Consider the following 25,501-nt stretch of genomic DNA (forward strand, 5'->3'; position numbering starts at 1 on the left):
ATAGATGGGTATGGTTCTGTCCACTACGCATCATTTGACACGATATTTGAAGTGAACAATGCCAAAAACCTGAAGTAGTGTCCATTATATGTGTGACTGACTTTGGGGCCTCTAAACCCTCAGTAACACCCCCAAATGTACAATATACAGTTTTCAGAAGAACAATCAGCATCTAGAAGAGCATTTTTTGCTCAGTTTCAGAACTAATATGCATCAAGTGACCATTCAGGTACACTGCACATGCACATGCTGGTGTTAACAGGAAGTTGATTCTCTCCTCTGACAACAACAATGGTGTGAAGTAGAACTCACAGCTGACAGTTAACCAAGTGTCATAATTTCCGAAATCTGAGCATGAGAAGCACTCAAGCTTCCTACACTCTTGATGGGCCCAAGAGAATGACCCCCAGAATGACCCCCGAAGGGAATTAGGTCAGCGGTGTACATTCATTCACAAGCTGTGGTGTGAACGACCACATTTTGAGCAGTTGAGTTGATTTTTGAAACTTTTTGTGGCTGTGTCTGTTTTACAGCCATCAAACTGTACAGTGTTGTTGTTGCCTCCGTCTGTCTTGACATAAAACAAATCACTTATTTTGTGGGCGATGTGGAATCTAAATATTGCTACATACAGAAAGACAGAGACATTTAACGGACATAAGCACTACAGTTTTAGGCTGAACATTAGCCCATATCGAATGCACACTTGTTGAAAGTGATGATTTGAGAGGGAGATCAATAATGGGCAATCAATCCGTTTGGGTCAATCAATTCACCAACAATATGAAAAAGTTCTTAAATGAACCCAAGTCCCAAATGAACAAAGGAAGTAAAAAGTGTTAATGGCCAACTCTACTTAGTCCTGCATTTGCACTTGGCCTCAGACTGGTACATAACTTTAGGCATCTTCAGTACATTATAGACTAGTATCAATCAGGTATAGGCATTGATAAAATCCTAACCATGTTGGAAACAACATGTGAGATCTATATCAACAGCAATCAACATGAAAAACAACATCTAACTTCCAACATGCGCATAACCTCCAAACATTCATCAAGACAAAGTTTAATTTACCACCAGAAGTTCAGAAAGTTTAAGAAAGAATTTGCTATTGATGTCATCATTTCCCCCGTGAGAGGAAACATCACAGATTCTGTGGACAAACACTGGACAAACTAATCAGTGTGTGTCCGAGGGGAGGTCATTAGCAGTCATCTCCCTGGACCACAGAGACCAGTTCTCAGCTCTCACTGTTAAACAGATAAGTCATGTTTTTTCCCTAAAGAGTCAGTGGAAACTGTGGCTAATGTGAAGTCACTCCAGGGACAAACATGTTGACTTCTGACCTGAATAACACCAGAAGCAGGGTCTGTGTAGGAAAGTTTAGTTAGAGAAGTTTTGTAACATATGTTAGTCAACCTTTGCAAAGATCATGTTTACATGTTGTTCTATCCTACTGAAAGTGCTTTTTTTTCTTTTTTTGGGCAAGCCTGAAATCTTTTCATTTTTGTTGTGTGCCATCTTCATTTCCTCTTCACCATTAACACATGTACTGATATTTACACATCTTAACAAATCTTACAATTGTTCCCTTTACTGTGTCACCCAAAGTATTCAAATAGACCTTGTTGTTGCAGATATTTACTCATTTCATTATGAGTGTGCAATTTTTCAACCTACAAAATAGGCTTAGGGCTTAAAGGTCTGGCCATGAACCAAGACTGACCTGCTGCTCTATACTAAACACTCAGTATGTTTACATGCACAGTTAATCGACCTTAGGCTGTAGTCTGTGTTAGACGGGCAACTGAATAACCGTGTACGTCTGATTCCGCCTTCGTAGGTGGTGCTGTATCTCTCTATAAGCTAGTGCGTATTGAACCAGTTTCCTGTTGACCTTTACGTCACAGAAAAACAAAACGGCCAAAATCATTGCTTGAACCATGTGTAGAGCCAGCCCTGTTTTCTGGCTAAAAAAACAACATTCTCAAGATGTTACTCTGTTTGACAAGGGTCAAATTATTGGCCTGCGAACAAGCAAACACAACAAAGAAGATTGCGGAAAGGCTGTATGTACATACATACATACATACATACATACATACATATATATGTATATATATATATATATATATATATATATATATATATATATGTATGTATGTATGTATGTATGTATGGTTGCAAAGAGACTTTCCATGGAAACTTTAGTTTGGGAATTTTTGAAATATTCCAAATTGGAAACTTTTTACAGGGAATTATGGGAACTAATGGGAATTAACTGGAAATGTACCAGTTAAAAGTTAAAAGTTGAAAGTAGGGAACATAAATATAGTTCAATCAGATTTGAATACAGTTGAGTATAATATGCTATTCCTCAATCACAGGGACATGGCACACTACTTACTGCAGGGCCATTGAGGCCACTACATGCACTGTGCATTCCTCCATCACATGCACAATGACTTCCAGAATTCTAAATATTCTAATTCTAATACTAAAGCAATTTTTTCTGACCCCACAGAACACAGATACAGACTATTGAAGCCACACATTTGAGCCAAAGGACACCATAAAGCTAGAAATGGTTTAATGTCTGAAATTTAAATTCAGTTGCAGTTTACGGTTACCTACACGTGTGTGTGTGTGTAAAGGTTGTAGCACATCATGTGACAGTGACTCTGTTTGCATCACAATAAAAGTTTTATGTTTAGTATTTGATATTATTATATCAGAAGGGGCCTCCACCCACACTCTGATGTCATCACCCCTGTGTGTGTATGTAGTTGAGATGTATAAGAGAAGCTGACTTGTTACCAGAGTGTGAGTGTGGGTGTGGGTGTCAGTGTGTCATCATGTTACACTCAGCGGTCAGTGTTGTTGTTGTCACTGATCTAATCTCAGATTGATATATTATTGTTGATGTTTGTCACTGATTAATAACGTAACATTTGAACAGTTGAAACAAAGGCACGTATTGGCAACTGATCGTATCTGATCAGTTTTATTGATAATGAGTTTGTTTCATGATCATTTTGTCTAAACAGTCTCTGGAGCTGAGGCAGATTTTATTTTCTTGTTGATCTTTGAAGGGAAAGTCTGACCTCTTGAAGTTTTCTGATGATGTGCATCTGTAACTATGATTATTTGCATTAGTGATTGATCTATCAATTGGTTTCTGGAATTATTGATTAGTTCTTCGGTTCATAAAACGATCAACCATTGATTCCCAATGTCCTTTAGCAAATCAAAGATTTACGGTTTACTGCTATAGAGAAGCAAAAAAAATCTATAATTATTTTACATTCACAGAAACACTTTAATCGATTCATCCATTATGTAAGTATAGTTGTTCCAGTCTCGCTGTGGATAGTTGATGTGGATGACCTGTCTTTCCTGTCTTAGGTCTTTGTGAACGTCATATGACCTCTGACCTCTCATCATGATGAATAACTCAGAGCTTGTTCTTCAGCTGCATGGCCTCAATGACTCTCTTGCCAACCGCCACATATACTTTGCGCTTAGTCTGACCGTGTACATGTTCACCATCTTTGTGAACGTGATTCTCATCGCCACCGTGTGCATGGAGAAGATGCTACATGAGCCCATCTACATTTTTCTGTGTAACCTATGTTTTAACGGGATTTGCGGTGCATCCAGCTTCTACCCGAAGCTGTTGCTGGACCTTCTCGCTGACTCGCACGTCATCACGTACGCGGGCTGCCTCGGGCAGATGTGTGCCGTGTACTGTTACGTCTTCTGTGAGTTCACCAGCCTCACTGTCATGGCGTACGACCGCTACGTGGCCATCTGCAGGCCACTGCAGTACCACATACTCATGACGCCACAGAAGGTAGCACAGATGCTGCTGCTCACGTGGTGCTTCTCGATCCTGGAGATTCTGGTTGGGGTGATACTGACCGCCAGGCTGCCTCTCTGCGGCCAACACGTGCACAAACTCTACTGCACCAACTGGGAGGTGGTGAAGCTGTCGTGCAATGGGGACATCGCCATCAACAACGTGTATGGCTTTGTGCTCATGTTCTCGCACCTGTTGCAGACCACATTCATCCTGCTCTCTTACGTGCACTTGGTCCACGCGTCGCTGCGCTCACACTCGAACCGCAGGAAGTTTATGCAGACTTGTCTGCCCCACCTCATCACACTACTCATCTTCACATTGTCACTAATGTTTGACACCCTGTACTCGCGCTACGGCAGTGTTCATGAGCTGATGCTGCGGAACCTGATGTCTGCAGAGTTCCTGGTGGTCCCACCGCTTGTCAACCCCATCATTTATGGTATCAACTTGCAGCACATCCGCTCCGGGATCCTGCATAACCTAGGCCTCAGGCCGAAGGCCTTGCTAACACACACCTGAGCAGAGTCACACCACAGCCAGAGAGGAATTAAAACATTCAGCAGTCTTAACAGCCTCCAATCTGAATACTTTATGTAGAAATTATGTTAATAGATGAAAGAGCAGGAACAAATAATAATCAGAAATAACAAACCAATTTGATTAAGCAGTTTCTTTTTAAGAAACTGCTTAATCTGATCTATTTTGACAACAGACATTTTATATAAAAAGTTGTTATTCTACAATAAACTTTTGTTTGTGGGGTATATCTGGTTGTCCAGATCTTTAATTTCAGCAGTTTAATAATGTGATATTCTGAACAAGTTTAATACCTGCTTTAATCTTCTGGTGTTAAAATGTGAATCATTACTCCTGGATTCTGTTTTTTTACTGTGGTTCCTCTAAACAGTTAAATACTGTGAACAATTGACTCTGTTCCAAATGTTATACCATGATAGAATAAACTTAGCTCTCTTCCAAATATCCTCTTTTAAATTATGTCAAGGAAGTGACTTTCAAAATCATCCATTAATTGTATCCCTCACTGGGTTTTTTATGCTGACATTTTATGTGGTCACTCATGTGATTCCTCTCAGACTTATTAGATTGTAATGTTTTCTTTTGTCCCCTCCGATAAAAAACAAAACAAAGCAATACTTCATAATTAACGTGGCTGTTACTCAACAAACCAAATGTTCAAAAATCCAAATATAGTAACGATAAATCGTCATTTGCTTTTGTTGAAACTTATTTGTAATGAAGTAATTCTACACCCCCAAATAGGAAAATTATCCGAACCCTTGTGCTGTCAATTTTTATGATTATTATTAGTCTATGATCTTATATATTTGGTTTATTGTTCCTACTTCAATTACTAATTAAATAATAAACAGTTTGACTCTACATCATGAATGAGAAAAACATTTTTATTTTCACTCAGTTTAACACAAACACAAATAACCATTTTTTATATGGGCACATACATATACTCTTAATTTCATTTCACCAGGTCACATTGAGATTAAATTTTTTTTTAACAAATTTAGTTATTTTAGTTTATTTTTCATTGCCCATTAAGTTTAATGGAAATGTTTGAAATCAAGTAATCAAGTAAATCAATCTTGTTGTCATGCATTAAATATTCCTTTTTAAATTCATGCATGAACTGTACAGACCTGAAGCATCAAAGTGACATTCATGTCAATAAAGCCTAGTCAAACTGACAGACTTTGTCCGCTTTTGTTGATAAAGATGAAATTGACTGCCAAATGTTGTGAAACTGAAGAGAACAATCATTAAACACTTTGAAAAACATACAAACACGTTTCAAAGTTTCACTTTGGTTTATTTTTACTTTTGAGCAGTCCTCTGGTCTGTTTATATCACCTGTATATATATCGATTACATCATCAAAGGGTAACCATGGTAACAGCAGTGTAAACGCCGCAGAGCTTTTTCAGCCACTTTCACAAAAGTAACGGAGTGTGTGTGTGTGCATGTGTGCGTGCATAGCGCCAACATCACAAAACTATTGTCTGAAATCATTACCAGCAGCTCGTCGTCTGTGCAACATAATTATCAAAAATAAATCACATCTATTTGGAAACACCCCTTTAACGCCATGTACGGAGGAACATACACGTTTTAATGAGAACTTTAGGGTAGATGCTTCAAGTAGTGAAGAATCATCATCTCGTGAGAGGCCAGAAAAAGGTTGATGTAAACATGACTCGGACAGAAAAATAAAATCTGTCATTAGTTTGAAATTGTTTAAAGATAAGTTTCAGCATTTTATTTTCAAGTGAGGACAACAAACACGAAATCAAAATAAACATCTCCACAGGATCAACTACTGGAAAAATCAATTTGTTGAATTAAAGGGATAGTAGCAATTGTTTTATTTTTTTTTATTTTATTGTAGTTGTATGAGGTACTGACACACTGTGAGCGTTAACTGTAACTAAAACCAGCGTGAGACATAGGGAAAAAAATGATTTTAGCCACTTTGTTGTTGGTCCACTATTGCCTCCATCAGTAAGGTCAAATGTATTATTTTGAAACTTTGGTTTTTGAAATCCTTAACTTGGATTAACCTCGCACCTGACATAAATTCACCAAACAAGGCAACAGTAGACCTGCTAAAACCATGTATTTTCTCTGTGGAATTTGGTGTAGGAAAGTGAAGAGATCACGAAAACTTCAGTTTTCGTAAAGGAAAAACAGTTAACATTAAATCTACTTCAGATATCATATCACTTGACATAGATGTTACAATGTGAACCTTTTGAAGTGTCTGAATTCTGTTTTTCCTTGTTTCCCCTTGTTCTCCTTGTTCTTCCATACATAGCCGCCACAGAAGGTGACATCAAGTTTAAGCAGTTTAACTTTCCTTCAGGCACTTCTGTCACAACATCTGTTATTTGCCCATGCTTAGTTCTTCAGTCCATCATGAATGTTACCGACACCACAGAGAGGAGAAGCTGCTACTCTGATTTGTCTACAAACACAACAGGATATGACATTACAGGACAGACCAGCTACGCATAGGCAGGGTTTAGACAAAGCAGCGAGTTAGGTTGTTTTTCTCTGGTTCCAGGAAGTCGTCAAGCAGAGCGTCCGTCACTTTCTTGAGCTCCTCCTCCAGACTGGACACGTCACTGCAACACAGACATACCGATTATGCCATGGCACAAACACAACTAGCAGAAGAAACTCCTTTAGTATTAGTTTGAGTCAGCTGACCGTTTTCCAGGTGCAGCACAGAACTCAGAATAGTATTTGATCTTGGGTTCGGTGCCACTGGTCCTCAGCGTGGCCACAATGCCATTCTGCAGCGTGAAGGTGATCATGTGACTGCTCCTAGACACCGGGAACACCTCCCCAGGAAACACACACACAAACACACACAAATGTCAAGGAAATAACAATTAATGAGGAAACAAGTCATAAAACTGCTCCCTGTTTGTGCCTTACAGATCTGAGGTCAGCCTTGCTGCTGTCATATCCAGTGGTTATGTCTCGCACATGGACAATCTGGACGCCGCCGCATGTCTTTGGGTATGACCCCTCACCATCAAAGTTCCTGATCCGGTTGAAGATCTTCTGGATGGTGGGCGGGTCCTTACAGATGACGTAAGAAGTTTTAGACAAATGGTAACCATACCTGCAGAAAGGAAGTTATATACAAGTGTCAAAATAAGAAAAGACCAGATCACAGGAAACTTCAAAATAAGCCCTGGACACATAAAAGCGGTATCGAGCCATCCTAATCACTCACGTTTGTCAATCTGGAATCTCAAAAAGAGAATACAGATCCGTGGAGCTGTGTCCATGTTTTGATGGAGACACATGTATGTTTTGCTCATCCTGTATCCCAGTCTGATACCAACACATATGCTGAACAACGTTTGTTCACTTATTAAAAAAGTTATGTTACCTTCATTGGGATTAGGCAAATTGGATGCTCTAAATTGACCGTAGGTATGAGTCTAATGGTGAATGGTTGTTTGTCTCTATGTGTCCCTGTGAAGGACTGGTGACCTGTCCAGGGTGTACCCTGCCTTTCGCCTTATGTCAGCTGGGATTAGCACCAGCGCCCCCCCACGACCCTCACATGGAGGATAAAGCGGCAGAAGATGAATGATGAGTGAGTGTTACATTCATAATTCTCATAAGGGTTGAAAAGAGAAAAAAATTATAAAAGGTCACTATTTTATACCGGAAACAATCTTATCGCAGTCAGGTGCATTTGTTAAGCGCTGCAAAAATAAAGTATTACTATTATAACTTGCATAACAATTTGTGTCCTTTGTGTTGTGTAATTAAACGTTTGTGATGGGGCGGCTGCCACTGAGATACTCCCAGGTCACTCAGTTAGGCAACTTCAAGAATGGAACTCTGCTGCCTCCCAGTGGGTGTGGGCTGTAAATGAAATCAATCCATCCATTATTTTCTACCACTACAATCTCAGCTGACATAGGGCAATAGGCGGGGTACACCCTGCACGGATCGCATTTTAAATCACACTGAACTGGATTGAAGTGGGAAAAAAACCCCAACAACTCTTTGTTGATTATATTTAAATATTAATAAATATTACAATAATATGATACTGTCATGGAGATGAAGATGAAATGCAAGAAATACTGTGTCATCCCAGTATTCATCAATAACTAAGAATGATTGGGATGCAATGGTATTTTCAATTTAAAGATATCACAAGAACAAAAATAAGTCTGGGAAAAAAATTGGAATTTTGAACCACAGGGACCATCATTCTATGATTGCCCAACATCCGTTTTATTCTGCTTGTTGCTGCCTCTACAGGTGGTAGTTATAGTATGGTGAAAATGGAGGAGTGTTAGTGATGAATTACATCCCCATTATATTTTAATCTCATGTGGGCATTTGTTGTCATGTTTGTGTTCATGAACGTACGTCTGGTAAATATTGTCGAGCTGCTTCGTCAGACTAAGGCTGCGGTTGTGGAGGTAGGCCGCCATTTCAGCCACAACCACCGCCGTACTGATGCCGTCTTTATCTGGGGCCATACCACCGCACAGGAAACCTGATGTCACAGAGTCAGAGCCCCACTTCATGTTATGGGTTAAATAACGACGAAAGATACAGCCAATCAGCTCACAAAGAGTAAATAGAAGAAATGGGTTAAATTACCAATTGACTCCTCAAAGGAAAAGATGACTGTGTTTCCTGTTTTGACGAGTTCATGAATCCTGTTGCCGATATATTTAAACCCTGGAAGTGTTTCCTGTTAAACAAAAATACACAGAGATTGTCATCAACATCAAAATCTGTCGTTAGCACCCGGAATGGGCATTATAAGGATTTTAACAATAGTATAGTCTGTTGGTGAGAATGTCTGAATGCAGAGGTATCTGGTGAAGAACAGTGGGGAGAGGTCGAGTGTCAATGAGGAATTATGAGTTACTACAAAAACCCATGTCGCGTTTTTTTCTCCCCATCATGTTCCCTGTTTGGACAGACTTCTGTGGCTGCTGCTTTACTGTCTAGAGAAATATTGCTGACGTTGTGTTTCTTGTGCAGCTGTGTTGCTGGATCATTGTCGCACAACAAACACAACCAATGTCTACTCTTCTACTGGAGCTAATGCTAAGCTAATTAGGTTCATAGATAAGTGTGATGTGCAAAGACCTTTAGCGGTAAAAGGTCATCAAGAGGAATCAGTATTGAACGTTTTTGAATGATCCAGAGTCTCATCACGTTCTTGCCCATGTTCATTGATTACATGTTGCCTCACCTCGAAGTGGAACCCCTCGATGAGAGCAAAGGCCTGCAGAATCTTTGAGGAAACCGTGGTGGCCAACATGTAGACCCTCTGAGAGTCTGCTGGATCTGGATGGTTCTCCTTCCAGTTAAAGAACATCCACCACCCGAGCAGAGCTGCCAGCTCATTACCTGTGAACACCTTCCAACTGCACCTGTAACACAGAGATGCAGAGGTGAGCACATCTGGTGGTGACTCTGTCTCTGATGGGTCTTTGAGGAAACTTCCGTTACCCATCAGACTTCTCTGCTACAGCCAGACGGTCAGCATCAGGATCTGTGGCCAGAACAATGCGAGCATTTTCTTTCTCTGCCAAGAGAAGAGAAAGTTCCTGAAACACAGAAAGAGTAAAAAGTTAAAATAAAACACAGAGAATAAAATAAAATAAACTCTCAAGAAAAAGCAGATCTGTTCCTCACCAGCACAGACTCTCCCTCTTCTGGGTTTGGACAGCGGACAGTTGGGAAATTAGGATCAGGGTCTTTCTGCTCAGGGACGGGGATTGGTGGAGCAAAGCCGAATGTCTGAAAGGCCTGCTGGATGAAATCGTGCCCGACACCATGGAACGACGAGTGAACAAACTTCAGTGGACAGCAGCTGTTCAGATCTCTGAGAGACAAGGGGAAAAAAATTGATTTACAATCTGTCAACTCACCGCTGAACAACAAAGAGAGACAAGTCAGGGGGTCTGGCTGCACACGTCAGGAGTCTGGTTGAAGAGGTCTGGGGGTGTATCTGTAGAAGCAAACGCTTCCTCTCACCTGTGGAAGCAGAGGGAGGCAAGCTCATCCATGTAAGAGCTGTTGATCAGGGTCAGGGGGTCAGTCCTCATAGAGCAGCGCTCTACCAGCTCCAAATCCCAACAGGAGGCGCTCCAGGGCTCCAGGTGCTCCTCGATGCTCCGCAGGATCTCCTTGTCATGAGGCGAGGAGATCTGAGCGCCATTACACCAGTACACCTGCGGGGGGTGGTACAGAGCCAGGACTCAGCACAGACACGAGAAGGGAACCACTTCCTGTTTCATCTGATGGTCCTGTTGTTACATTTGGGGACGTCATCATTGTCTTGTTGTTACCTTATAGCCGTTGTCTTCTTTAGGATTATGAGATGCTGTGATCATAACTCCAGCTGCTGCACCAAGCTTCTTCACTGCGTACGGCTTAGAAAAAAAAATTACACAGTTTGGTCACACTGACCATAGTGTGAGACAAGCAAAAAAGACAGGTGTAAGACACTTTCCTCACCACAAATGGTGTGGGGACAAATGTGGAGAAGAGATGGACGGGGATGTCTCGGTTGAGGATCACCGCAGCCGTCAACTTAGCCAACCTGGAACAAATAAAAACATTATGATGAACCTGTGACTCCTCCCACTTACATCTTCCAGGACCACGTAGACGTCTGTCTTCTTCCTCACCTCTGACTGCTGCAGCCACTGCTCTCCTGTCCCCTGGTGTCAAAACCAACGACCACTCCTCGACTGCTGAGGTCGGCAAAGCACCTGGACAGGTATGAACACAGACCCTGAGCAGGGAACAGGAAGTTTAAGTCGCGTTGACCAACAGCTGCTTTATGACCTCATCAATCACCTGATCAATACAATTTGACCTGTGTGGACTGGATGATGGTGAGGTCATTGATCCGGTTGAAGCCGGCTCCCATAGGTGCTCTGAGTCCAGCTGTGCCAAATTTCATCCTGCTGCTAAGTCTTGACCTCAGGTCGTTGACCTGACCCGCTGCCACCAGAGACTCCACCTGAGCCCGAGTACAGCAGTTCTAAAGCAGAGAAACAACATCATGAGATCCAGTCAGATCCAGAACCATAAAAAACAACCAAAACCTGATCTTCAGATCAGTATTACACATGCACACACACATACATAAACACTGACCTTGTCAGGACCAGTAATCTAAAACCCTGGTCCTTATGTGGTAGAAACTCATTTCTTAATTCCTGTTAAATTCTGGTTAGATTAAGGTTATGGTATTAGGCATTGTCTGGTTATGGTTTAAGTAAGGAATAACATTTTGGTTAGGCAGAGTCCTTAAAAGGATGGCTGCACAAACCTGTGTGTGTGTGTGTCTTTTCCAAGCTGCTGACATTTGAATGAAGGTCAGGAACCGTCAAGTCAGCTTTGACCTTTACAGTCACACAGCTCTGGGGTCAGGTGGCTGCCCTTATGTGTGAGTGTGTGTAAAAATGTGACATTTAAAACAATAAACACTGTTTGATAAACATCAGTTTGTCAGCGCCACCATGTGGCCACTGGCTTGTATTGTTGTTGTATTTGTTGTCATGACAACTGCAGCAGGTGAAAACATCCTCACCTGATCATGATTGATTAATGGATTATATATTTGATCAAAAGGAGGTGGTTCTGCATTAAGGGGTAGTTCAGGTTTATCAAAGTGTGGTTGTATGATACACCAATTGGAGCCAACTTCACTGCCAGTGGCCAGACCAGGAGTGGATGGTTCAGTGGTCACCAACGTGGTGCCCACGGGCACTTGGTAGCCCGCGAGCAGCCAACGAGGTGCCCGTGGGCTCATTTCACTTCACCTCACTTGCATGTATCCATATGATCACTGAGTAAAATGTCCTGATATTGTTTATAACTGTGATAATCATTAGGAGTAAGCACTGGATTTAATGTGTATGCAATTGAATGCATATTATTCATCATTTAAATGGTAAATTGCATAAAATGTTAATATGGTAGCCCTCCATATTATTCTCTACCCTTCAGGTAGCTCTCGGGCTCAAAAAGGTTGGTGACCCCTGGTTCAGACTGACCTGAACTCATGTGGTCCCTCATGGTTTAAAACTCTGAATCAATGTTGCAGTCTGTGGACACACACACTAACACAGACAGGTTTCATTCTGCAGGACTCACCTAGTTTGCATCTCTCTCTGGATGTAATGTTTTGCACACCTGCCTGAACCACAATTACCTGGTGACATCACAGTCCCGGAGGCTACTGTAGAGAATCTGCTAAGTTATGCTGCCGTCAACCCACACAGCAGATTCTAGGATCCCTGAAAGGTGGCCTGCAGCTCCGCAATGCGGCCAGCAGACACACACATTTATCTTACGTCACAGGTTAACGGTTCCTCACGCGACCACATACACACAACAAGGAAGGAGAACTGAGTGATTTTCTGTGCAGGTCCCTTGTACAGTTCAGCTCGGTTGAAACAGGGAAATAAAGTGTCAGCACATTCAATAATGACTTGTTTTCAAAGCTGCTGCGCCATATGTTGTCACGCACCTATAACATATGCCCAGCCCCGTTAAACTGCTCAGAAAACGTCAGTTACCTGACGAACCGAGCTGCTAATGACTGTCATTAATCAGCCGAGTTCACTTCAAGACTGCAATCGTCCGTTAAATGCGTGTCTTTCGTCGGTTTAAACACGTGTTTTTTAACGAATGTAAAAATGACAGATGTTTCAGAGAGGTCTGGTGTGATGAACCCAGCTCGCAGTAGCGTACTTCCAGCAGCTCAATCGGACCTCCGCCTGCTTCCCAACAGATACTCACCTTGTCCCACTTTAACCATTGGCGGACCGCCTTGTCCAGCTGCGGATCACCGGTGCTCTGGCTCATCGAGTTGGCGTTCAGGTCCCCATTAACTTCGTTATCGTCTCCCATGTTGTCGGAGTAAGTGCAGCTAGCTAACAGTAAGAGGAGCACGCCGGGGCCATTGGATTGTCGGGTGCTGCAGCTAACAGCCGGTGGACTGGACCGGTGGTTGACAGTGAGTGGATGAGACGGCCTTACGGTGCGGGTCTTCGGCTCCCGGTGCTGGACCGGATACACGCGTCCTCTTTGTTATAGCTGCCGGTAGTTGGTACCAGCCAGTTTCCTTACCGAGGATAACTTTAACTAGTTATCTGATGTCTTCTACGGGGAGATAAGCTAAGTCCGGTGAAAGTCTAGAATGTTCCACGGTAAAAAGTCAGACAGCAACATGAAGTACCGAACTTCAGAAACATCACTGGTAATGACCGACACAATCTCCCTACTTCTGGTGTGTCACCAAAATAAAAGCCCCCACAATAATATGTATTCTGACGGTAAATTAAAGACACATTTCACGCAACATATATGTGATGACTCAATCTATGCCTTTCAGTAGAGCTCACGATTAAATTTAAAACACGCTTGTTCTCCAACATAGATTTTGTTATTGAGCACAACCATTACTTGCGGGCTGGTTCTGTTTTTGCTAAAGTCAGCATGTTTTTGGTGGTGCTGTAATGGATGAGTTTTCCTGTTAGAGGCAACACGTCATAATTACGAATAAACTATTTAATAAACTCAACAAATATTTTATTTATTGAAAACAATGAATGAAACAAGTCGTTAAACCAATTACAGTTCATATGTACAATTAAAAAATAAGCTGAAATCCTCAAACCTGTGAAATATACCAGGTATGACCTGCAGAGAGGCAAAATACCTGCATCAACAGAAACGTGCTGCAAAAACAAAATTATGCATTTTTCACAGATGATAAATTCGAGTAGCAGTGTTGTTAATCTCTACCGATCACTTTTTGCAGACTATTTGAGTATTTTCCTTGTCTTTGCTTCTATTTTCCGAGATTTGATTGCGTTTACAAAAAGCTGCCAAATTATTGGTCTTGCACGGTCACATGACAGCTTTACCACATGGACAAAATATCACTAGTCCAGAGCAATCTACTGTTGATTTAAAACACTGATCATAAAAACCGTGGGGTTACAGGAGTTGTTTGTTGTTTTCTTTTGTTCTTTGAATCTGCATCGTTTGTGAATATGCAGCTCATTTCTCCTTCTGCATGTGATTTGTGTCTGCTGCAGACAAACTGCAGTTCCCTGATAGAAAAGGCTGCCTGAGCTAAAGGAGTGAACATATACTTAAGATATCGTTGACTTTAGCTAATATAGATTTTATTAGGTGAGCCTTTTGTGAAGTGGCTAAAATCTCTTTTTCCTGGTGTCCCCAGTGGCAGACATTCTCTGTGTGTTTTATGCTGTGGCGGACCACTAGATGCTGACTTCTTCCACCTGCGGAGCATGTACTTCATACAACCACACTTAACTATCCCAAACTATCCCTTTAAGATTCAGGCTTGATCAAGGAACAGAGTCCCATTGGGTCAGATGATGCTCCTGAATCCTCTGTCCTCTTCACTCAGCTGTGTGTTCCTCTGTCAGCTCACAGTTGAAATGTTGTCTGAAGGCATCCAGCAGGTGAGGGATAGTGTCCTCCACACTGACATCTCTCTGCAGCTTGACGGTCAGTGACGTCACACCTTTCCCTTCAATGCCGCATGGAACGATGTGACCGAACCATGACATGTCAGTGTTACAGTTCAAAGCCAACCCATGAGATGTAATGTAGCGACCACAGTGGATTCCTGACAACCACCACAAAACAAAACTTGTTAAGTTTGAAAAATAGTCTCTGACACTTCAGTCACATACAAATTAGGTTAAAATTATTATTACATTTCCACAGATTTCCTATCTCTACAATGTTTATAGTTATATTCCATAACAAGCAAATATATACCGTAATGGGAAAAAAAGCTTTCAGTTTCTCTGCCCCCTCTGCTTGGAACACCCTCCAAACTGAACTTAAATTGCAAGCTTTTATTTCACTGGGAGCTTTCCTCTCCATCTCAAAAGACAGACAACAGAAATCCATTGAACAGTGCCTATGTTCTTAAATTGTTACTGCAACCACAACTCCTGCACTTTATGTTTGTCTAGTTGTACTCTTGTATTTCATTGTTTGTATTGTAGTTGCCTTCCTGTTTTTTATTTAAGTATGATGTGTGCTGTTGCCTTTCTTGGCCAGGTCACCCTTGTGAAAGAGATCTTGATCTCAATGGGTCTTTTATCTGGTTAAATAAAGGTTAAATAAAATAAAAAATAAATATATTAAGCACCATAGTTGTTTATATTAAAGTCCAATGAGCCTCTAACCCGTAATTATTTACACAATGTCACCAAAAATGTCCCCATTTTTATTTCACTCATTCTGTGACACTAATAAGGATTTGAGAAAATACATTTCTCTTTCACATGAAAGGGATTGTTCAGGTTTTTTAAAGAACGATTGTATGAGTTACTGACATTGCACACACTGATCGCGATAATTTCTCTCACTTGGTAATCATGTGCAACAATTCAGTTTGGACGTCTACCAGAGAGTAAAACTGTATTATCATACCAATGGCACAGATTTTCTGGTCTCCAACCCAAACTCCAGTGTGAGGTGATGTCGATGCCTCAATGCCAAACCGTCTGCAGACTGAGATGATGGTTTTCTCCAGCTCACAGACATACCAACGCACACTCTGAAAGACAGAACAGGAATTTAAAACCACTTTATTTTTGAATTCATTAAACTTCAGTGCAGTTCTCAAACCTTTGTGAAGTTACCCAGGTTCAGGACTGGGTAGCAGACCAGCTGTCCTGGCCCGTGGAAGGTAATGAGACCCCCTCTATTGGTCCGGTGGACATCAGCGCCCAGCAGCCGGAGTCGGTCCAGCAGGGCAGCAGGGTAGGGTTTATGGCGGATCCCTGTGGTGTAGACTGGCAGATGCTGACACAGCAGCAGAGCATTAGCTGGACTGGACCGGTGCCTGTCCACATAGAGCTGCTGCAGTCGTAGAGCCTCCTGGTAGGAGACCACGCCAAGGCGGACCACCTCCACCACCGGCCTGGCACCCTTCATTAAGGACTGGAACTAGAGTCTGACAAGAAACCTGGTTTCAACTGAACCACAATAATTTCCAACAACTAAAAAAATATGGATTATTTTCATGTTTAATAAAAGGGTATATGGAATATAATAATATCAAACTATTGTGATATAATAACACTGTGGTTACCAATACCACTGCATTGTAATAGTAATATAGCTCAGAGTAGCTTGTGAAATGTACCCAACCATGGTGAATGGAAAGAAAAGCACAAATTAGTGGAAATAGTGGAATAATAATCTCTGTCATTCTCACTTCCCTCCACTCAGGAACAAAACTATAGCTTGGAAGATCTATAGTGGACTCAGGCACTATGTGTAAATGTAAACAGACAAACATTTAAAATATAATCTACAAAAGGTGTGTGAAAAAGAGTTAGACCACATTGACACTAACTGAAGGTAAAACCACTTCGGTTTCAACGTCATATCGGTTTAAATCCGCTTACATAGAGCACTTTTACCTCTGTATGCACACTTGAATCTTTTCTACGCCGCCATTGTTTTTGCCCTTCTCTTTTTCCGCGATCAAACTAGTCTAGTTCCGGTTTGTGTGAATCAAAACGTTTTTTCAAAATAAAACGTTGTTTACGTTATTCCTGAACCACAGTGCTCAGCTGCACGCTTTATTTTGAAGCTTAACCTTCAGGATGCGATGGTCCACATCCGCTGTTGTGCTCGCTCTGTTCCGGCGGCGGCAGCAGCAGCAGGGCGGGGTTTGTTTTGAGAGCGGACCGGAGGGAGACGACTCAACAGGGAAGATGGCGACCGCAGGGTCTGCCGAACGGCCTGGCAGACCGGCCAGCGCCGCCACCGGCAGGTCCACCTCCGGACTAAGAGCTGGGCGCGGCTCCGGGTTTGGTTCCAGCCTGCTGGAGGACGAGGTGACGGATTGCGCGGCGTGCGCGGCTGCGGCCGAAAGCCCGCCCTCTGGACACCCGGCCTGTCCGCTCTGCTTAGCCCGGAGACACTCCGGCAACAAGGAGCGGCTCCGTCGGAGGAGTGACCCCGAGAGGAGCTGCAGCAGACCCGGCAGGAGGGACTGCGACAACCGCAGAGGTGGGTGTTTTACCCGGGCAAACTGAAGCTTACATACCGTCGTGTCAGCACCAGCGCTGGGTGTTCGATTTACACACCAGACGCAGTAAAATCAGACATAGTTTATTTGGTTGAATGAACGTTAAAAAAAAGAGTGTGAAGAGCGACTTTAATGACAAGTCAGCAAACACAGCGCCTCTTTTTGTGGAGTTTTTGAATGGGAGCAGCTCTGACCTCACATCAGTCACATGACCATTGTGTTCTATTTTGAATCCGGTACCTGAACGCACCAACTCACAGACTGATGACACCGGTGATAGGTTTAATGTCTGTAGTTGTGACTGAGTGAGTGAGTGAATTAGTGAGTGAGGACTTGTCCAGACTTGTGCAGTTGTAGGAGGAGCTGCTTCACTTCATGTGTTTGTCACTGACTCAGATTTATTAACACTAACGTTGTGATGTCACTGGCCCTCAGCTGAGCTGGGTTCAGGTGAGCTCTTTCTCTGGTCTTTTAAGCTGCTTAATTTCTAACAGGCCTAACAACACAGTCTCATCGTAAACTCCTTTTTAGTGTAAATTTTACAGAGGATTATTTACGTGTGATATTTAAGTGTTTCTAATTTTCAGACACTGTTAGAAAAACATTAAAGGAGCCGGTTGCGATCTTTTTGATGCAAGGTTTTATGAGATACTAGGGATGGGGCGATACCACTTTTTTGTGTCTGATAACAATACTGATATCACTAACTATTGTAATACTCATATTAGTCAGTTAAAGTCATTTTTGACCAGCCATGAACTATAAATCTTTTATCAACACATATTTTGCTGAGTCATTTCAGACTTTTTTGGATTGTATCAGATTTTACATGAATTTCTGTTTGATTATACGATCCAGCGATTTTGACCAGTATCAGACCGATACTGACTGATACCCGTTCCCATCCATAATACCTAAATACATAATCAATGTGCTACATACAAGTAAGTGACTCTGGAACAGCGGGGATAAACTATTTTACATCAGTGGCACAGTTATTAGGAGTTATTGTTCCACTGCTTCCTCCATCATGAATTTCAAATGTCTTGTTTTGTGATTGAAAGCCTTCATTCAGGTCACACAAACTTACCATCACTCCCATTGTCAGTGGTTGGTCTGCCCTGTGGTGTTTTTTTTCACCCCTGTGTGAAATGTGACGTCATGAACATCCTGGATACCAAACAAGTAGAGGAACGAACTTTGAAGCCCCTCATTGACAAGTTTTTAAAAGTAAAGATCATTACACATATTAATGCTAATGACTGGAAGATGAATTTGCATTGTAGTGTTGCGCTGTAAATGGCACATCTCTGGAAAAAAAAAAAAGCAGATGAAGAAAAAAAAATGGCATGTGTTCGCACTGATGCCACTTGTGTACACTGCAAAGTAATATTACCCGGAAGTAAATGCAGATTAAACACATTCCCACCTATGTGTGTGTGGTGTTATCTCCAGTCGCAGTCATATTTTCAATAAGCACCTGTCCATCTGCCTCAGGCTACAAGTGCAGGGAGTGCAGTCACCTGTATGTAAGAAGATGATTATGTAAAAGTACCTCATACACCTTCACAAAAATAATCATGAACTGTCAATTGAAGTTATTTTTAATCACCAGTTAAACCAATAATCAGCAGATTTATCAATAATGAAATTAGTAATGCTATCTCCTCATCCTGTTATAACTGAAGCTCCTTTTGATTTCTCCTTTTGGTTTCTCTGTAGCTGTTGGTTTATAATTATTATCCGTTTATATCTCACACACTCTCTCTATGTTTGTGTCTCCTCAGAGTTCTTTGTGTCTCCTGCTGTTGTCCCAAAGTGTGTGGAGGTTTTATCAGGAGTGTGCGGGAAACACAAGGTGAGTGGGAGTGAGCCGAACACAGCACCAGCAGCAATTTGTAGTATTGACAGTGTTTAAACATTACAAATCTTTTAAACTGAAGTGGTTTGTTAAAAACCTCACTGCAGTTCATGACCTCTGACCTTAACCAATCACGTTTTAATAACTAGTTAATCCTCCCCCATGTTGTTCTGACTTCATGAGAGTTAGACAGTGTCACCACGTGACATCCTAATCAATCAGAAAGCTTGATACATAATCGGTGAACTGATTTTTGTATCTGTAAAATCTGATGTAGTTAATTTCTAGTTGAACGGTCTTGTGTTTGTTGGGTTGCAGCTGTTGTTGTCGTCATGTGACGACAGAGATGAATTCAGGAGCCGTGATGAAGTAAGTTTGATAGTTCCTTTAAATGTCATTTTGTTTATGAGTTCATGTGAACGTCTCCCTCACATACTAGATTTCAAGAAATGGAACATTTCTGAAAGCACAGACTACGTTTTTTGTGAAGTACATTTTTTGGTAGATAGTAAGATAATATGTTGTTATTGTACTATTTGTTTCCTCTATCTATTAACTTGCATTATGTTAACAGTACCTACAGATAATCCTAGCCTAGTAATAGTCTTATTATTTAAATGGCAAATGTTGTTCTGTTGTGAAGGGCACCATGATGACTCCTTAGTCAACATGAGCCATAGTTTTAAGTCATTCCCATGTTAAAAAACAAACTAAGTGTTTGTGTTTGGATCTAGCAATGTTTTACTTGTTTTTTCTCAGGGAGTTCTGTCTGACTCTGAGAACGAGGAGCCGATCAACAGGAGGAACCGAAACGTCTCTGCCTTTGTCAGAAAAACAAAGATGTTGTCGGCCACCACAGGGTGAGCATGCACAGTGTCTTTATCTTCTGTCCGTTCACAAAACAATGAAGAATTACTTTGTCACCCCACTGAAAACTGTGTTGCTAACCACCTTGCCAAATTTGTATGATGAAATTAAAATATGTTTGTAAATCACAGAAAATTCAGCAACGTTCTTTGAAATGCTTGGAGCGCGTTCGCCGGAGGAGCTGAACTCACACACGCAGACACACGAATACGCTTTAGTGTGGACCAAAGCAGCTGAATGTTGCTGTATGTCAGTGTTTGTACAGAGTATAAATGTAAAGCACTGGTATCGAACCTCCTGTTAAACACACATGTAGAGAAGCAAACGTTACCTGCTTTGGTCCCTATGGTTTATGTAACTGCTGGAGGAGATTTTTATACTGAATATAAACATTAACACGCTGGTATCAAAACACTTGCTCAGGAGCCAAATTGAAAGAGGTTATAAGTGGGAACTAAATCTTGCCTGGGCAGGTGTTCCACTGGAAGCAAAAAATGTTTTTGACCGCAAGAGTGAGAGAGAAAGAGAAATGTTTGTTAGTCGGTACACCATCGCAAGTGACTGACATGTTTGTTTGTAATTGCAATGAAACAATTGAACACTATCAGCAAAGAAAATAAATATAGGGAGTGTTTGATTGGAAGCCTTTGTCTCCGACTTTGATAAACACCGTCAAATAAGTCACATCCAGCACAACATCTCAGGGGCTTAAAGCATTGGCTTGTTTAACCAACACGTAGAGAAGCATTTCACCATTTTGGTCACAGATGCGTCTCCACTCCACTCACAGCAACTATGTGCGGCTAACAGGAGGGGATGACCATGATCGGAAAGCTATCAGATCTTGATTTGGACACTGGAGACGCATGTTAACACCAGGTGTGAATTATGTGGTCAATCTGATTACAGAAAACGCATTCAAATGCCTGGTATTAAGGGGGCCATACTGTACTCAAACAAGAGCTGGTTCAGGGATACGCCAATCGAAGAGAAAGTGACACAATAAGTTGTCGCTGCACATCAGCTCGTCAAGCACTGGTGCCCTCAATGGACACTGAACTCTGTTTTTGCTTTACTCAGACTTAAAGCACTGTCTTGTGTCACTACATGATCACTAGGGGGCTCCAGGGTGCCAAATGTGGTTTCATGTTTTTTTCTCTTCAGTGGTTCTCAGAGGAGTCGAAGCTGCACTGACCCTGTGGAGGACCGAGGAGGGAAAGTGAAGGTTGCTGCCCATCCTGCCATAATGGACCGGGTATGAAATCTGATTTTAGATGCATACAATACAGCTGATGTTCCAACACACGCCTTGTAAAAGAATTACATTTTGTGAACTGCTCACTTTCCCATATCGAAGTCTATAGAAAACAACTGTTATTAAACTTGTGACCAACAGTGAGATAATGCAGTAAATAACAGATATAATACAGACTGAAGCTAACATAGGTTTCTTTATGTGAGCCCTTTGTTAAGTGGCTGAAATATAATTTTTATATTTTAAAAGCATTTCCCACTTCCTGTATTCTTCACACAGGGTGCTCACAGTGCAGTCAGCTCTGTGTAACAGTACCTCACAACCATATATGCATCCAACCACCGTATCCACCCTATCCCTCTTATATGTTAGAGTCTGGATAAAAGGTCAAAAGTCACATCGCTGTCAAGATCTCACTTCATCTCACGTATGTTTCTCTTCCTGACTCTCAGGTCGGGATTAGTCACAGCTTCACTGCCGGAATCCTCCTGTCTTCTGAGAACAGTCGCTCTGTCTCTGCGCCCATTGCCACCCCTGACCGAAAGCTCACTTGGCGAGCTGTGATGACATCATCGTTGTCATCTTCTACCCCTGTGGTTGTGCCTCCGCCCCGCCCCGAACGCTCCATCAGCCCTGAGAGTAATGACAGCATCTCAGAAGAGCTCAATCACTTTAAGCCCATCGTTTGCTCACCGTGCACGCCGCCTAAACGGCTCCCAGATGGTCGCCTCATGGAGCCCACCATTGTGAAGTCCACACCACGGAATCTGACGCGTGGCCTGCAGAAGTCCACCAGCTACGAGGCGAGTCCTGCCGTGCTGCAGAAGTGGAGGCAAATTGAACTTGACCGCCAGAACCTCAAAGTCAACTCCAAGGCCACGCTGACGAGCCCTGTCACCGAGGTGCATAACAAGATCAGCAGCAGGGAGGATGTTGCAAAAACACGCACATCTGCAGCTGATAGTGAGGGGGTGACGTCCATCAACAAGAGGAGGCTGCTGTTTGATCCTCCAGCCGGAGACACGGCTGCCTTCCAGAAACAGTCCGTAAAGATCCGGGTTCCTGCAATCCGCTACAGCACAGAGACGGTGGCGTTCAGAGGAAGCTCGGACTTTGATTCAACAGTCCTCGTTTCTGAGTCATGCAGTGGGGCGGCACTGTTCAGCCGAAAACAATCTTTTTCGCCGTACTCAAAGAACTCTAGTTTCCAGTCGTGTAAATTAGTGCCAAAGGATGCGCAGAGTCCAAGGAAGGAGTTGGACAGTGGTGTCCACAACCAGCCTACCTCAAGGCGAGGCAAGAAGAGGAAGCAGAAGACCAAACACCTGGAGTCGGACTGTGATGCCAACCTGAAGAGGAGCTGTTCACTCAGCCAGGACGCCTTTGATGAGCAATATGTCTGCCAGATCCAACAGGAGCGACAGGACCGCATCCTGGCACTGAAGCTGCAAAGACAGTTCGACCTGGAGAACCAGACCCTCAACCGCAGGCGCAGCCCTGATGCGTACTTCCTGCGGTCCTGGATGTCCAATCAGAATCGTAGGAGGCGTGGCCTGAGGAGATCCCGACGACTCAACAAGAAGCACTAGAGCAGATGGATCTGCTCATGTGGCACAAAGTCAGACAGGAAGGGGTTCATATATGCAAAGTGGCAAATGTTAAATGAATCCTGAACTTGTTTATTCAAATGTTTGTTTTTTACACCAGCACACTGCTGTTGTGACAGTGGAACTTCATCAGCTGTGATAGTCAGACATGACTCAAAACTTCTTAATTGCCATTTAATAATGAACAAATCAATTTCATTATTGACCTGGTCCTGGCCCTAGTCCAAGTCCAGGCGCCTCTGCCGTTGACCGTCTTCCAGTCTGAATCTTTACAGACGTTTCTCTGCTTTCTGTGCAGCTCTTTACTGGTAAGAATCATGGGAACTGTAGTCCAGCCCACACACATGTGGAGGGATTGACACCTGAAGATCACCTCTGAATCTGAATGGACCTGATGGAGCTGAAGGGCTTTCCTTGTTTTTTTTTTGTTTTTACTGATGCCACATGAGCTTTACTGGTGCACATTTTATAAAGTTACACTAAAGCTTTGATCTTAATCCAATCTGACAGTGTTCAGATGTGTGTATGTTAATGCTGAGTGCCAAATGACCAGAGACTGTGTGATGATGATGATGATAATGATAATTATGATTATGATGATGGTGGTTTTATATGATGAGAAACTAAAGACCTGAGATGACTCTGTGTCCTGTCCTCCTTTAGTCTGTTGATGTCACAGTGTGATGGCTGTGTGTGGATCAATGTCTAATCACACATGATAAAAATCACTCACAATAATTTAATGGTAGGTAAAGTATTGTTAATATTTCATGTAGCACTACATGAATTGATTTCTAAATGAAGTGTTGTTTTTAAATAATTTAAAATATTTTTTTCAGCTTATTAAATGAGAATACTTTCTGGTTTCATTCATTTTAAATCTGGCTTGTCATTTTATGGACCAAACAAAAATGATTTACTTATTAATTGATTGTGAAAATAATTGTTTGTTGCAGCCCTACTCCCCACAGGCAGCCGTGTTCTCACTGAGAGGAAACATCTGTGTCTCAAGTCAGTTCCCAGTAGGGCTGCAACAATTAATTGATTACTAAATCAATTGCCAACTATTCTAATTATTAATTAATCGGTTTGAGTGTACATATACACATATATATATATATATATATATATAGTGTACATATATATATATGTATATATATATAGATATATATATATATATGTACACTATATATATATATATGTATATATTATTAAAACAAGTGCTCTGATCTTTTATCTTATTAAATGTGAACATTTTCTGGTTTATTTGAGCCACAAAAAAAATCATTAAAACTGAAAAATGTAAGTTTGTGGATAAAACAAGACAATTAGAAAATGTCATCATTTTGAAGTTTGGGGAAACACTGATCAATATCAATTTCTGATCGATTAATTGAGACTATAATTGACGGATTCATCAGTTATGAAAATTATTGTTAGTTGCAGCCCCAATTTCAAGTCTGTGACTTTAAAATGTCATCTGCTTGCCAACATTTCGTCAAAGGGATTTATTTTGAAGTATCCGATACAAAGGTTCTGTATGTTAGCATATTTTTACAGGTACTGCAATAATGTCATGAAATCACACTTACTTTGATCAGGAGAACTGTGAATGTGACAATATAAAATGTTCTTTGTGTAGTAGGCTTCTGCAGGATCTGGCCAAAAGTACAAGGTGATACAAAAACCAGACAATGTACAGGGTGTCCTTAAAGTCTTTTTACAATTTAAAAAATGTATTACAAAGGCAGTTGATAAGATATCTTAACCAGATTTGTTTTATTGTAATCAGTGGTTGTCAAAGTCTTTTTTTATCTCATTTAATACACCTCTATATGGGAACCATTAGTTGCTCAAAGCACATCAACACGGTACTCAATTTCTTACCATGTTCGCTGTAGCATAGGCTCATCAATGGTAGCAATGGCATCAGAAATCTTTTGCTTCAAGTCAGTAATGTCCCGTATCTTTGTTTGATACACGATATCTTTAACATAACCCCCAGTCTGCACATCCGATTTTGTCTTAATAAACCATGATACACAATGTGCCTTCTCTTGAAGAGAAGCCATTTTTTAGGGTTTCATTTAACAGTACTGCTTTCACCAACAGGATACCTGAAACACACAATTTCAATGTGATTACAAACATTGATAAACATTGATTACAATAGAACAAATCTGGTTAAGATATCTTATCAACTGCCTATGGACACCCTGTACTTTTTGGTTAGTGCATTCAATTTCAATGCCCTATTTATGTAGAATGTTACTGATCACGACTGGGTAATTATAAAGACAGAATAAAACTTTCACACTAAGAACAGGTATAAATGTTTAAAATATGTATATAGGCTGTACGGCATACAACCAGAAAAGTTTAGAAAACTGCCTTAATGGCAAAGCAA

General features: G+C 41.6%; 4 protein-coding genes across 8 annotated transcripts; 2 read left to right on the forward strand and 2 right to left on the reverse strand.

The window, feature by feature from the left end:
• Positions 1-3,429: 3,429 nt before the first annotated feature.
• On the forward strand, positions 3,430-4,384 carry LOC131462268 (putative gustatory receptor clone PTE03). Its single transcript, XM_058633324.1, has one exon. The coding sequence runs from the start codon at positions 3,446-3,448 to the stop codon at positions 4,382-4,384; it is 939 nt and encodes a 312-aa protein (XP_058489307.1). The 5' UTR covers positions 3,430-3,445.
• Positions 4,385-5,415: 1,031 nt separating this feature from the next.
• Positions 5,416-13,717, reverse strand: pgm2l1 (phosphoglucomutase 2-like 1). The gene is made up of 14 exons (XM_058633062.1): positions 13,211-13,717; positions 11,277-11,444; positions 11,086-11,192; positions 10,913-10,997; positions 10,744-10,827; positions 10,430-10,626; positions 10,088-10,277; positions 9,902-9,999; positions 9,642-9,822; positions 9,038-9,131; positions 8,801-8,930; positions 7,337-7,526; positions 7,106-7,239; positions 5,416-7,020 (listed from the first exon to the last, which is right to left on the reverse strand). The coding sequence occupies exons 1-14, from the start codon at positions 13,319-13,321 to the stop codon at positions 6,918-6,920; spliced, it is 1,872 nt and encodes a 623-aa protein (XP_058489045.1). The 5' UTR covers positions 13,322-13,717; the 3' UTR covers positions 5,416-6,917.
• A 263-nt stretch (positions 13,718-13,980) lies between these two features.
• lipt2 (lipoyl(octanoyl) transferase 2) lies at positions 13,981-17,156 on the reverse strand. 4 transcript variants are annotated; one of them, XM_058633147.1, is made up of 4 exons: positions 17,070-17,156; positions 16,091-16,418; positions 15,893-16,019; positions 13,981-15,074 (listed from the first exon to the last, which is right to left on the reverse strand). In XM_058633147.1, the coding sequence occupies exons 2-4, from the start codon at positions 16,397-16,399 to the stop codon at positions 14,845-14,847; spliced, it is 666 nt and encodes a 221-aa protein (XP_058489130.1). In that variant the 5' UTR covers positions 16,400-16,418; positions 17,070-17,156; the 3' UTR covers positions 13,981-14,844. The 4 variants fall into 4 exon arrangements, with proteins under 4 accessions (XP_058489130.1, XP_058489127.1, XP_058489129.1 ...); XM_058633144.1 differs by lacking the exon at positions 17,070-17,156 and adding an exon at positions 16,891-17,043; XM_058633146.1 differs by lacking the exon at positions 17,070-17,156 and adding an exon at positions 16,891-17,036 and having other exon boundaries at positions 16,091-16,440.
• On the forward strand, positions 17,062-23,734 carry rnf169 (ring finger protein 169). 2 transcript variants are annotated; one of them, XM_058633063.1, is made up of 6 exons: positions 17,062-17,485; positions 19,292-19,362; positions 19,684-19,734; positions 20,125-20,225; positions 21,397-21,487; positions 21,940-23,734. In XM_058633063.1, the coding sequence occupies exons 1-6, from the start codon at positions 17,077-17,079 to the stop codon at positions 23,074-23,076; spliced, it is 1,860 nt and encodes a 619-aa protein (XP_058489046.1). In that variant the 5' UTR covers positions 17,062-17,076; the 3' UTR covers positions 23,077-23,734. The 2 variants fall into 2 exon arrangements, with proteins under 2 accessions (XP_058489046.1, XP_058489047.1); XM_058633064.1 differs by lacking the exon at positions 19,684-19,734.
• The last annotated feature ends 1,767 nt before the right edge of the window (positions 23,735-25,501 follow it).

Source organism: Solea solea, chromosome 7 (genome assembly GCF_958295425.1).
Source record: "Solea solea chromosome 7, fSolSol10.1, whole genome shotgun sequence".
Taxonomy (NCBI): Eukaryota; Metazoa; Chordata; class Actinopteri; order Pleuronectiformes; family Soleidae; genus Solea; species Solea solea.

What these genes read in the sequence shown, in the direction of transcription:
- LOC131462268 (XM_058633324.1), top strand. Translation starts at nt 3,446, where the DNA reads ATGATGAATAACTCAGAGCTTGTTCTTCAGCTGCATGGCCTCAATGAC.
- lipt2 (XM_058633147.1), bottom strand. Translation starts at nt 16,399, where the DNA reads ATGAAGGGTGCCAGGCCGGTGGTGGAGGTGGTCCGCCTTGGCGTGGTC. An exon ending in ACCTGGGTAACTTCACAAAG is followed by an intron (nt 16,020 to 16,090) that starts GTTTGAGAACTG and finishes TCTGTCTTTCAG; the next exon opens with AGTGTGCGTTGGTATGTCTG. An exon ending in CCAGAAAATCTGTGCCATTG is followed by an intron (nt 15,075 to 15,892) that starts GTATGATAATAC and finishes GGTGGTTGTCAG; the next exon opens with GAATCCACTGTGGTCGCTAC.
- pgm2l1 (XM_058633062.1), bottom strand. Translation starts at nt 13,321, where the DNA reads ATGGGAGACGATAACGAAGTTAATGGGGACCTGAACGCCAACTCGATG. An exon ending in CCATCATCCAGTCCACACAG is followed by an intron (nt 11,193 to 11,276) that starts GTCAAATTGTAT and finishes TTCCCTGCTCAG; the next exon opens with GGTCTGTGTTCATACCTGTC. An exon ending in TCGAGGGGTTCCACTTCGAG is followed by an intron (nt 9,132 to 9,641) that starts GTGAGGCAACAT and finishes TTTGTTTAACAG; the next exon opens with GAAACACTTCCAGGGTTTAA.
- rnf169 (XM_058633063.1), top strand. Translation starts at nt 17,077, where the DNA reads ATGCGATGGTCCACATCCGCTGTTGTGCTCGCTCTGTTCCGGCGGCGG. An exon ending in GAGTGTGCGGGAAACACAAG is followed by an intron (nt 19,363 to 19,683) that starts GTGAGTGGGAGT and finishes GTTGGGTTGCAG; the next exon opens with CTGTTGTTGTCGTCATGTGA. An exon ending in ATCCTGCCATAATGGACCGG is followed by an intron (nt 21,488 to 21,939) that starts GTATGAAATCTG and finishes CCTGACTCTCAG; the next exon opens with GTCGGGATTAGTCACAGCTT.